Genomic DNA, 12,374 nt, shown 5'->3' on the forward strand with positions numbered 1-12,374 from the left:
TATATATATAATATGTTAATGTTACAGATGAAGAGAGGTATCAACACCAGAATCAGAGCCGGAATCCCAATGATAGAGGTTCTTCCAGGAAGGCTGAAGGGAGTGTGTATGTGTAGAATCTATGGAGCTGGTGTTGTTGGAGACTGGCATGCACTGTGAAGTTGGGCATGAAGAAAGTGAAAGATGGGGAAGTGAGCCTGATGGGTGGAAAAACTGCTTGGTAGTGGTGTTGGAATTGAAGTGTTTAGGATCTATAGTGAGAATTTTGAGCAAGTCTCTCTTTTTCCTCATTTCTTTGACTTTGTGCAACTGTCTAAATCTCTCTTGTAGCAGAAGAATGGAGGAGCGAACTGCAGTGGGTTGGTGGATCTTCCTTCTCATTGTGAGTTGGTATAATGGATTGGTTTTGGTGTAGTATTTATAGAGGCATGGGATGGTTAGGATTTTGTAACACAATGAATTGTTAATGATAATAAAAGAAAGGGAAAAGTCTCTTTAAGAACTTTTTTTTGACAACTTTTTGACAACACATGCGTAGTAGTCTATGATTGGTGCGTTTCAAGTATTTTTTTAAAGATAAATTCAAACATACCAATAAAATGATGACACGTATCCTGTATCCTGTTGTCAAAAAGTTGTTAAAAAAGAGTTGTCAAAGTATCATTGTCCTAAAAGAAATGAGAATCGGCAAGTGAGGTGAAAAATCCAAAAAGAAGATGTTGATTGTTAGAATGAGAGAAGAGCATTGGTAAATCAGAAAATGAGTCGCTGAATAGTCCAAGAGAAAGGTGAAAGTAGCATGTGGAAGGGAGTGTTTGGAAGAATAATGAGTCGATTGGTGGTTTGTCAGTTTGTGAACATTTCCAAAAGCCATGTTCTTCAGGTCTGTGTTTTGGGGCTACTGCTTTTATCATATGCTTTACTAACCTTTTTCTTTTGAAGGATTGAGCAAAAGGGACAAAAGCTAAAAGCTAGAAGGGAGGAATGATATTTTATGTTCATCAGATCAAACAATTGTGTATGACAAGGACAAACATATATACCAACATTCTCCTCTCTCTCTCTCTCTCTCCATGTTTATGCAACTTCTTTGTCTTCATGTGTTTGGAGGTAAATGGCATGCAGAAATGAAAGCTGCAGATACCACTAATCCTATCCAAGCAGAGTAGTGAGTGCTGGGTGGTTATAGACCAATTCTCTTTATTTTTATTGGAAATTTTAATTGAGATATTTTTAAGTATATAATAACTAAATAATAAATTAAAAATAGAAAATACTGTAAAAGGAATTGCTAATTGACAGAAAAGTAAAAGAGAATCAGTATTTTTGATTGGGAAGCAGATCAGCAAAACACTTTATACTTTTTCTACATTCATGTCAACTTGGAAAGGACTTAAGTTAAGCAGATCACAAAATGTTCCTCCTTCCTTCTCAGCCGTTACCGTAACTTCTGCTTTTCCTTTTTCTCACTCACAAGATAAGCAGTCGGTGAGTGCGTTCAACTAATTCCATTTTTAATTTATGTACACTACAACCGTCCAGATAATAATCGAATCGATCCATTATAGTTTAAATGGTTAAATTAAAATCCCAAATTTAAAAATCAATCAATATTACTAAACAAATGTGTCAAGAAATATCATATCCACTAAAAATAAAATTAACATAAAATATATAATATAAAAAAATGTTTTAGAAATTTAATATTGATTAAAAATGAAACCAATTAAACTAATTTAATATGCATGACATCGAATTTTTAACCACTAATCTATGAAGTCTAAATTATCATTTAAAACGAGATTTATATAAATGGGGAGTTTTTGTATCAAACTAGACAAATTTGCCTGAGATATTACAGAATTAGAAAAATATTTTGTAAAAGGAAAGTCGTGGGGGCTTAGACGACTTCCAATGAAGAAATCGTGCCCCCTGCACAACTTCACATTGTTCATTTGACCAGTGTTGAAGTCATGTATTCCAAAAACGACTTCATGGTGTTGTAATCGATTACCAAGTACCGTAATCGATTAAAACCTTTGTAGGCAAAAATGAGTTTGGTAATTGATTACACAATGATTGTAATCGATTACTAGTATGTTTAGTGGATAAAAACTTCCTGATAAACGATTACAACCTTATTGTAATCTATTACAAGAATGTTTGGGTGTTGAATGAGTTTTTTTCTTTGTTCTAAAGTATGATTAGAGGTTATTTATGCGTAATTATTTTAATTTTTGTAAAAATACAATTGTTGATGACATCGTAATGTATTGTTATGTATATAAAGAATAATATTTTTAATGTGAATATAAATAGAAAACATAAGACAAACTCATAATTGAAATTTAAACTACTTTATTGAATTAAAAATACATTACAGAAATAAAAAGCTAAAAATTAAAAAGAAACAAAAAGTACAATAAAATTGAAAACTATCTACGAAGAAGATTCACCATGTAAATCAAAACGACGATGATACAATTGATCTTTACGAGATTATATAAAACAAAATTTAAATAAAACGATTTACAAAAAGTACAGAAAAATCATTCAAAACAAAGATTTGGATATAGGGAATACAACAAAATACGGACAATTGATCTTTACTTCACATTCAAAATACTTCCAATAAATGGATCCAATTCAGCTACACACTAAAGTGTTCATAGGAACACTTTCCCTACAAATGTCCCAATTTTACTAAATCTTTTTCAACCGGATTTCTACTAAATCTTTTATAAAAATAAGTAAAAGCATAAAAAAAAATGTTATAAAGAATAAATATTGTAAGAGTGATGGTGTAAAGAATAAAGATTGGATTGATGGAAGGGATGAAAGTGTTTAACTAAAGGTAAAGAAAAAGTATGGTTTAAAAAGATAAAAAGAATAAGTAGAACTTTTGAATGCGTGTTGATTGATCGGAGGGAAGATGAAAGGCGGTGGTGGCGGTGACGGACGCATTCAATCTATTCTCCTTTATTTTTTAAAAATATTTATTTTTAATTTTATATTTTATATAAAAGAAAAGGAAATGGTTCCTTGCTTTTGGTTTGCCCCACGTGACGTCCTAGTGGAGAGTGACGTTGTTTTACTTTTCTTTTCCGTAACGCGTCTTAATATTTTATTATTTTTTTCGCTGAATAGATAAGATAAGACACCACGTCACGTCCAATAAAATCTCATCCCAGAATTTAGGGTTTACACTTTTCTTATAGACCAATTTCGTTCAGCTTTTTAGAGTTTAGTGTTCCTCTTTCGAGCACTTTGATGTTGTAGTGTCGGTGTTAGTCTAATGGATACTGCATTCAATTTGTTTTTTCTTTTTTTTTATACTTTAATTTAATTTTGACTAAATTAATTAGTTGCTCTCTATATTATTAAAATTTTGATGATGGGTATGGTCATTAAATAAAAAGAAAAAGAGGTTGACAGAAACTAGATGTTTCTTGGAAGCATGAAAGAAAGAAGGCACCAATATTCTTTTTCTTGCATGTCGTTTTCACCAACGTCATTACAATATTCTCGTTATTTTTACTACAATTTTCACCTCCGCTTTAGTCCAATTCAAGTATGACAAAAACAATATAATTTATCAAATTAAAAATGTATTATTTACAAAAGAAAAAAGTGATAAATATATTTACTAATATACTAATAAGTTTTAGGAAAATAAAAGAGTATATCTTAACAACTTTAATTTGAACTCTTTCTTTTCATCCTTTCATTGTCTTTTCAACCTCGTCCTATCGAAAGAAAGCCAAAAACATTTGTTTAAGACAGCTTAATAAGATAAATTCTTCGATATTTATTTTGACCGTATTTTATCCAAATAAAAAATAGTTAGTAATTGAAAAATTCCCTTTCGTCTGAATGATGTATTGGTTGATATCATACTTGACGTGGTGATGAACGAGTTGATGATAAATTTATGATTAGTGAGAGAGCACATGGGAAGAGAGAGAGAGAGTTTATGTTATGTTCAAAATAATTGAATTCCACGAATGGTAGTTTAGCTGACTTTCCTAGTTGCTTCCTTAACCTTGTTCAACCCAACCGAGTGATATTACATAGGGATTCTTCCAACATGTGTTTTTTTCACTTCCTCGTAATTACCACTGTTTCATACCCACCCTTTCTTTTAACTCCACTCAATATTTTTATATTATAAAATCATAACTCACCCACACCACAACTAGTTCATTCCTTTTTTTCTCTGCTTTCTCTCTTCTCTTTCTCTTTCTCTCTCTCTCTCTGTTAAACAACTCTGACTTAACCATCACACAGGTATGCTTTCCATCGACACTTCCTAGGTTTCAGCTACATCTGTTCATGCCTTCTGGACATTGCTTCATGCTTGTCTCATCTCATCGATAACTTTTTCTTTCAATATTCTAAATTCAACCTTTTCTCCTCACTTCCATCATAGGATTCCCGTTTCTCAACCAACCAATTTACTGGGCTTTCAGGAACTGCTTCAAGCTTTATTTTATCTGCTAAAAAAATTCGTTTTTTTACTATTGTTTTAAGTCTTGAGCTGAACTTCAAGTTTTTCACTTTCTGAAGATGTCGACGATTTGCGAGTTTGGCAGTCAAAGGGAATGAATTTCTTGGCATGTATGGTTGAATCTTATTTTCTTTCTTCCGTTGTTGTTGTAAAAATGTTTTCTACAATTTATGGGTGTTTTGGTCAATTCTAGAATACGCGTCACTGCTAGCGTGTCTGATCAAAAGTTCTTTTCCTCGGAAACACGTCAACAGTAATATAGATTTTTTTTTTTCTGAGCTTTTTGGTTACCTTATTAACATAAGAAAATTCTCTTCGGTGTTCTATTATTTAATGATGTCTCAGTTGGGAAACTTAATTGGTTAGTAGTGTATGATAACTTAAAGCGTATTTGAAATAATGAATAAATGTTGGGTGGTTTGTTTGGGATCCTTATAACTGATAATTCAGATTCTGAAAATTAATCCAACCTCCTCGTACCTTTGACGAAATCCTACTTCCACAAGAGTGAGTTTGCATCTCACGACTCCTGGAGAAGTTGTATAGCTCTCAGGAAGCTTGAATTTACTTTTCTTCAGCTCCACCTAACTGTTTAGATCTTGATCTGTTAAACTGTTTCAATATATTTTTGTTTGGTTTATTCTCCGTTAAGTGTTCCTGATAATTTTATCTTACCATGCAGACTGTGGTTCCTCAAAACGTCTGTGAATTTGCATCTAGCAACTCATATTAAACTGGCGGCTGATTAATCTGCGAAATTTTACTGCTAAGCTCTGTGTCTCTGAATGAGCATCGAGTTACCCTGTGTGGTTGGGAGGAACCTTTGCAATCACAGAGATTGAGTACTTGTTATTCTCGTTAGTTTCAAGTTCTTTCTAGATGCAAACTTCTCAGAAACACCCAACTTCGGCTGGTGTACACTTTTATCACCACCAGCCTGTGCAAGGCATGTACCACGTTTTACAGAGCGATCTATGCCACGATGCCCGTCATAGCAGCAGCAGCAGCAGCCAGGGAACAAGAGTTTCTTTTGAAAGCTGCAAGGAGCAATACTTCACTCTGGAATCATGCCCTGCACCAACTACTGGTTTTATGGAGGGTGATGATTCTCCTTCCTATGCCAGTGTATCATCTAAAAGGAGTCCATTTTCTCCACAAGGTTCTCATTCATGCTATTCAGATCACCACCAATCCTCTGACAACACCTACGGATCGCCAATAAGCGGTTTGTCTAGCGTTGATGATGGGCATGAACTGAAGCACAAACTTAGAGAACTGGAGATTTCATTGTTGGGGCCTGACGAATCCGACATTGAAGACAGTTTTGGCTGCTGCGTCAAGGGCAGCAGACCCGACGGAGCATCTCAGTTGGGTAAACATAACTGGGAACAGATTGCTGAAAATATTTCACAATTTGACCTGAAAGGAGTCCTCAGGGTATGTGCGCAGGCCGTGTCTGATGAAGATGTTCCAACAGCAATAGGGTGGATGGATAATGTATTGGGGAAAATGGTATCAGTCTCTGGAGATCCGATTCAGAGGTTGGGTGCTTACTTGTTGGAGGGGCTTAGAGCAAGGTTGGAATCATCAGGGCATCTCATCTACAAATCCTTGAAGTGTGAACAACCAACAAGCAAAGAACTGATGAGTTACATGCACATCCTGTACCAGATTTGCCCATACTGGAAGTTTGCATACATATCTGCAAATGCAATAATTACAGAAGCCATGGCTAATGAGTCCAGGATTCATATAATGGATTTCCAAATAGCGCAGGGCACACAGTGGTATTTACTTATCAAGGCTCTTGCAAATAGGCCTGGGGGACCCCCTTCCCTTCGGGTGACCGGTGTTGATGATTCGCATTCGATTGAAGCTCGAGGTGGAGGAATTGAGATTGTAGGAGAAAGGTTGTCAGAATTTGCGAGGTCTTGTGGAGTTCCGTTTGAGTTTCAGAGTGCTGCAATGTCTGGGTGTGAGGTTGTGCGAGGAAGTGTTGAAATTCGAGGCGGAGAAGCTCTAGCAGTAAATTTTCCATTTGTTTTGCACCACATGGCAGATGAGAGCGTGAGCACTGAGAATCACAGAGATAGATTGTTGAGGTTGGTAAAGAGCTTGTCTCCGAAGGTTGTTACCCTTGTGGAGCAAGAATCGAACACGAACACATCTCCTTTCTTTTACAGGTTTCTTGAGACCTTGGATTACTACAGTGCGATGTTTGAATCCATAGATGTGGCTTGCCCCAGAGATGATGAGAAGCGAGTGAGCGCAGAACAGCACTGTGTGGCACGAGACATTGTGAACATGATAGCTTGTGAGGGGGCTGAGAGAGTGGAGAGGCATGAACTTTTGGGAAAGTGGAGGTCAAGACTTTCCATGGCTGGATTTAAACAGTGCGAATTGAGCTCTTCTGTCATCGTTGCTACCCAAAATCTCCTAAACGACTTCAGTCAAAATTATAGGCTTCAACATAAAGACGATGCCCTTTATCTTGGTTGGATGAACAGACACATGGCTACCTCTTCAGCTTGGAGATGAAACTCACTCATTACTATCTCTTCCTCCTCCTTTTTGACCTTTAACTCAAAGCACGTTGTAAATGCCAATACTGAAATCAAAAAAGAACAAAAAATATGATTTTAGTGCAGTTTTACTACTATTTTAGCTTATTTTTTTTTTTCAAAAGTTTACTTAAATTTTGTTTTTTACAAAAACTATTCAAATGGTCTTTTTATAAGGATGTTAAATTTACCGTCTAATATGAGATACTGACTCATATAATATTTAATGTTACTATTTTATTAATTTACATCTTAAATGGAGCTTTTGACTAACTCTTTAATTAATATTTTTATTTTTTTATTTTCTTTATTAGCATTTAATCGATGCAAGTTTTTTATTTTTAATTTAACTTCAACTTGTTAGTCAAGACGACTAATTAGAATTTTTAATTATTAAAATTTTACAATATTTTTTATTTTTAATTCAAATATTAACTTCTTTGACTTCACTTTTTATTATTTAAACTTTATTAGATACTAGCGCAGGCTTGATCCATACTATTTTTTTCTAATACAAAAATTAACTTTTTATTGTAGGCTCAGTCCATATTAATTGAATTTTTATTTTTATTTTTTAAATTTATTAAATGTTGTTAGAGAGGACCTCACCCAATTATTTCTTTTTTTACTTTTAATTCAAAAATTAACTTCTTAAGATCGACTTGTACCACTTAATTGAACTTTTTACTTTTTAAAATTTATTAAATACCAGCATCTATAATTTTTTTATTATTATTTTTTGTTTCGTATCTTCTTTTTTTTTTTTTTTCACCAAACCAATTAACTTCGATTATATTTTATGATGTTATTTTATATAGTAGCTAATTGTTTGATTTTTGTAATGTATTACATAGTCACCTAAAAATAATTCAATACCTTACAATTTTTATATTGTGTTAGTTTGAGATATACAAAATCTCACTAATATTCTCATAGTAGATCTCTTCCTTGGAAAAAAATTAATAATTTTAATTATATTATTTATATAGATTGAGAGTCTCCACTAAATTTTACAACATTTTCTTTATTAAAAAACCTTTTAAAATCTTAATCTAATACACCCTCTATACAACATCCGTATAGAGAGATTAACAATATTATTTTATGTACAACATTCTCTATCCAATAACTATGTATAATATTACTACTTTATTTTAATTTTAATTAATTTATTAATTTATATAATTTGAATATAAAATTTTATTATTAAAAAAGCGAATGTGAGAAGATAATTTCCACTATTTCATTATGCATGTCAATCCTACATAAGAAAAACAAAAAATTATGTACGTTCAGATATTATTATTATTATTATTATTATTATTATTATATTTCAATCTTTCACATGTAAGAATTCAAATCCTGTTTCAATTTTTTGTTGTAAGTTATAAATATATTCCATGTTAGAAAATTAACAAAAATATAACATTAAAATTATTTTCCAAAAGCTATCACCCAAATTTTAATAATTTCTTCTATATTTGATCACTTCATTTTCTTTTATTTAATTTTGATTTGTTTCACCAATAATATTTACTCGTCATGTTCCGAACTTTACATATTAGTTGATTAAATTAACCATATATCAAAATCAAATTCTAACATTTATCATAAACATTAATGTAAAAATATTTTTTCACCCTACATTCATTAAACCAAATATTATTCTTGCTTAAAATGGAAAAATATTACAAAAGCATTTATTGCAAAATATATTTTGCCAAAATAGAAATTGTTCCTTACCTGCATGAAGTTATTTATTTTATTCATATTTTTTTAACTACAAAACTTAATTTCATTTTATATATATGCTCTCTTTCATACATTTCATTGGCTCTTCCGTTGTTGAATCTGCAGTGACAGGTAAAATGTGTTCTTCCCCAATCTTTCAATCTTCATTCACAGTCATTAAACAAATGAAATTGTATTTTATTATCTTTCAATTGATCTGCAGTTGGCATCATGAGATATTCTTAATCCGCCATTAGTGTTAATCTAATTTTCTTAAAGAATGTAAAGAAAATAAAAATTATTACAAGCTGAATTTTGATTGCGATTCACTCTCCCAGATTCTTCGGGATTCTCCGGAAATAACGTTAATTACATTGCGTTAATTACATTTTTCTCTCATGAGTGATAAGATCTGAATTGGTTGATTAATACTTTAATGTGCAGAATGGAGAGAGAGGAAGAGAGGGAACGGCGTCGTTTGCGTGACCGACAGAGAAGGCAATCAATGACTAAAGAGCAGAGGGAACGACACCTTGCACGGCGGCGCAGAAACTACCAGCTTCGGCGGCAGAGAGCCGCAAATACTCCATTACCGCCTCTTCCTCAATCAACATCTTCTCAACCTTCACACGACACGTTACAAATTCTTCAAGGTAATTTTTACTTTTCTCTGTTTCCATTATTTCACTTTCTGCTATTACACAATTATTATCTAATTATAATAATACAGATACAATGATGAATAATGGAGCGTCAATTGAGATGGAAGGTTTTCCCAAGCGATTAAGTATTGTGAAACGGCTTGCAAGAAACTTTGGAAATACAGAGAGTGTTACGACACTGGACAGTTATCATCTCGCACCAGATTTTATATCAGGTTCAAGTAATACACAAAACAACCTTTTTATTTGTCTTTTAGTTCTTTATGTTTTTTGGATAAAAGCATAAGTGCTTTTTGTAAGTGATTCTTGATACCTTCAATTATCTCAGGTAAAGGTGGCACGACAAACATCTTACGTTTGAATAGTGTGAAACGCCTTGCTCGATCATTGAGTTTTGCTGTGGAGAAACAGCCATCCTGAAATAACGACAGTCGTTAACTAATACTTAGTTTCTTGTTAGAATGAATGTAACTTTCTGTTTTCTTTTTTAATGTATAATGGTAATCAATTTAGACAGTGTAGAACAAAATAGGACACGTGATTGTGTAGTGAATCTCTCGTGCCCTTGTAATTTTACAATCAGTACCAGGCAAATACTACATTAATTCTATGGAAAATGATATTTTAACATTATTTTTACGCCATTTTGACACTACACACGTGTCAAAATGTGATTCGACGATTTCAAATTAAAAAAGTTGAGGCAGAGGTATATTTGAAAGAAAACAACCGAAGTTTGATTTTTTAATTTGAAATCGTCCAATCATATTTTAACACGTGTGCAGTGTCAAAATGGTGTCAAAAAATAGTGTTAAAATATCATTTTTCTAATTCTATTTACTATTTTTATTAGACTTTATTTGTTGGAAACAGGAAATGTACATCATTAACAATGTTACAAAATGTTATTTTGTTTCTTTGGTTCAATTATCATGTTTACTTTTAACTAATTTATGTCTTTTTATGTTTTGAAAATTTTGTTTGGATTATGTTAAAACCTTATATTTGTAATACATTTAATTTAATTTCACTCAAACATTTACAAACACAACTTTTATATATTTCCCACATAATTAAACAGTTAAAACATATTAATTTAATTATTACATCAAATAATAATCACAACAGTTTGCGGCAACAAGATTAGATTAGGAATGAGAGCAGAACAATAGTCGCGTAATTAACATAGGAGCAATGGAAACCTTAGGAGGAGCAGTGACAAATTAACATTAACAAACTCTAATTAATGTTGAACAATAAATAATAGCATATACGATAAAACATAAATTTAAAAATATGAAGAATGTTAAATTTTGAATTCTTACTTTCCTTTACGTAAATTTTAAAATTTTCTAATAATTTTAAACTATTCAATTGCTATAACTTTCAGAATTTTATTTCTTTTTAAAGTTGTATCAACATAACATATTTTATCATTTGAATGGATGATTTATTTTACTAGTATTTTTTAACTTTTTCTTAATATTGTTGGGAATCCAAGTCTAATTCTCACATCAAATAAAAATAAAAAATTGAATATCCATAAATATATTGTTCTAAGAATTTTTGTGGAGATGGTCTTAATTCATTATATGTAAGTTGAGTTTGTGTCTCAATGGTGTTATATATCTTGAGTAATCCTTTTTCGAAAGACACACCAATGATATCAAAATACTAATTTTGATGACTAACTCAAACATGTCCATAGATCAAAAGTAGGAGTTATAAAATGAGTTGTGCTATATGGACGAGTCCGTCAAAGCAGGGTGTACAAGGTTTTAATTTTTAACTTTAATTTTTGCTCGACCTATCTAGCTTGGCAAATTGACTAGCCAAAAGTGAGTCAGTTCGCATGAACTCGTTAGTCTTTTTTAATTAAAAATTAATTTAAAAGAATTTTTTTTATATTATATTTTTTTAAGAGGTAAATATGCAAAAATATTGTAACTTAAATCATTAATACTTACAAACTAAGTTTTAATTATTAGTTGTAATATAGTAATTTAACATATAAATATAATAGTTATTTTAATTTATTCAATTAAAACATTAATTAATCAATTTATATAAACAAATTTAAAAAATAAGAATTAAAAAAAATTAAAAGAAAATAAAAATTATAGAAAATATTGATAGATTAGCATGTCAGTTTGTCTTGTGACAAATCATGTTTTAATTTCTTACTTGTTGTTTAATGGTAGACCAATCCGACCTAGTTATTTTTGGTGGGGTAAGGGTAGATCATGTTTATTCATTTTATTACTTATAATCGAAAGTCTTTATGATGGAAATGTTTGATAAATATGTTCAGTTAATATGAATAACAAACAAGTAAGGAAATTCTATGGTTAACTTGAGGGAGAGGTGCTAATGTAATTTTTTATAATTCACGTGTGCAAATAAGTCCCACGTTGAATACAAATTATAAAGATTGTTAATATCGGTGAGTGACTTAAACAAGTTTATGTATCAAAAGTCTTTCTAAGGGAGGATAAGACAAACATGTATAGTTAAGATGAATGATGATACAATTAAAATAAACTCGTGGTTAGCTTGAAGGAGAAACCAATATGATTTTTGAGAATTTGAGTGTAAATATAAGTCTTAAATTTAGTAAAAATTAGAAAGTTGAACATTATATAAAGTGAAAATTCATAAACTTGTTTTATTAAATTTTGTATCAAATATGATGTTAATTAATATATGTCTAATTAATGTGAATATCTTTTCTTGAAAGACCTGTTAACATCATAAAAAAAATTTGCTAAAAGAATTTATGAAAAAAATGATTTCACAATATTATAATCAATTTATACATAAATTAAAAAATATATAAAGCGATTATTTTGTATTTTGAGAATAATGTATGTAGTAAATAGGAAATGGATTAGTTGAATTTAATGTTTAAAAAAT

At 31.1% G+C, this 12,374-nt stretch overlaps 2 protein-coding genes across 5 annotated transcripts; both read left to right on the forward strand.

Moving 5' to 3' along the window:
- Positions 1-4,165: 4,165 nt before the first annotated feature.
- Positions 4,166-7,154, forward strand: LOC106768822 (scarecrow-like protein 13). Of its 3 annotated transcripts, none has more exons than XM_014654170.2 (2): positions 4,166-4,287; positions 5,190-7,154. In XM_014654170.2, exon 2 carries the CDS (start codon positions 5,387-5,389, stop codon positions 7,043-7,045), a length of 1,659 nt encoding a protein of 552 aa, XP_014509656.1. In that variant the 5' UTR covers positions 4,166-4,287; positions 5,190-5,386; the 3' UTR covers positions 7,046-7,154. The 3 variants fall into 3 exon arrangements, with proteins under 3 accessions (XP_014509656.1, XP_022639858.1, XP_014509657.1); XM_022784137.1 differs by having other exon boundaries at positions 4,194-5,014; XM_014654171.2 differs by having other exon boundaries at positions 4,194-4,617.
- Positions 7,155-9,222: 2,068 nt separating this feature from the next.
- On the forward strand, positions 9,223-10,148 carry LOC106766561. Of its 2 annotated transcripts, none has more exons than XM_022783014.1 (3): positions 9,223-9,452; positions 9,530-9,682; positions 9,790-10,148. In XM_022783014.1, the coding sequence occupies exons 1-3, from the start codon at positions 9,236-9,238 to the stop codon at positions 9,879-9,881; spliced, it is 462 nt and encodes a 153-aa protein (XP_022638735.1). In that variant the 5' UTR covers positions 9,223-9,235; the 3' UTR covers positions 9,882-10,148. The 2 variants fall into 2 exon arrangements, with proteins under 2 accessions (XP_022638735.1, XP_014506768.2); XM_014651282.2 differs by having other exon boundaries at positions 9,530-9,676.
- The last annotated feature ends 2,226 nt before the right edge of the window (positions 10,149-12,374 follow it).

Source organism: Vigna radiata, chromosome 7, assembly GCF_000741045.1.
Source record: "Vigna radiata var. radiata cultivar VC1973A chromosome 7, Vradiata_ver6, whole genome shotgun sequence".
Taxonomy (NCBI): Eukaryota; Viridiplantae; Streptophyta; class Magnoliopsida; order Fabales; family Fabaceae; genus Vigna; species Vigna radiata.

What these genes read in the sequence shown, in the direction of transcription:
- LOC106768822 (XM_014654170.2), top strand. Translation starts at nt 5,387, where the DNA reads ATGCAAACTTCTCAGAAACACCCAACTTCGGCTGGTGTACACTTTTAT.
- LOC106766561 (XM_022783014.1), top strand. Translation starts at nt 9,236, where the DNA reads ATGTGCAGAATGGAGAGAGAGGAAGAGAGGGAACGGCGTCGTTTGCGT. An exon ending in CACGTTACAAATTCTTCAAG is followed by an intron (nt 9,453 to 9,529) that starts GTAATTTTTACT and finishes ATAATAATACAG; the next exon opens with ATACAATGATGAATAATGGA. An exon ending in AGATTTTATATCAGGTTCAA is followed by an intron (nt 9,683 to 9,789) that starts GTAATACACAAA and finishes CAATTATCTCAG; the next exon opens with GTAAAGGTGGCACGACAAAC.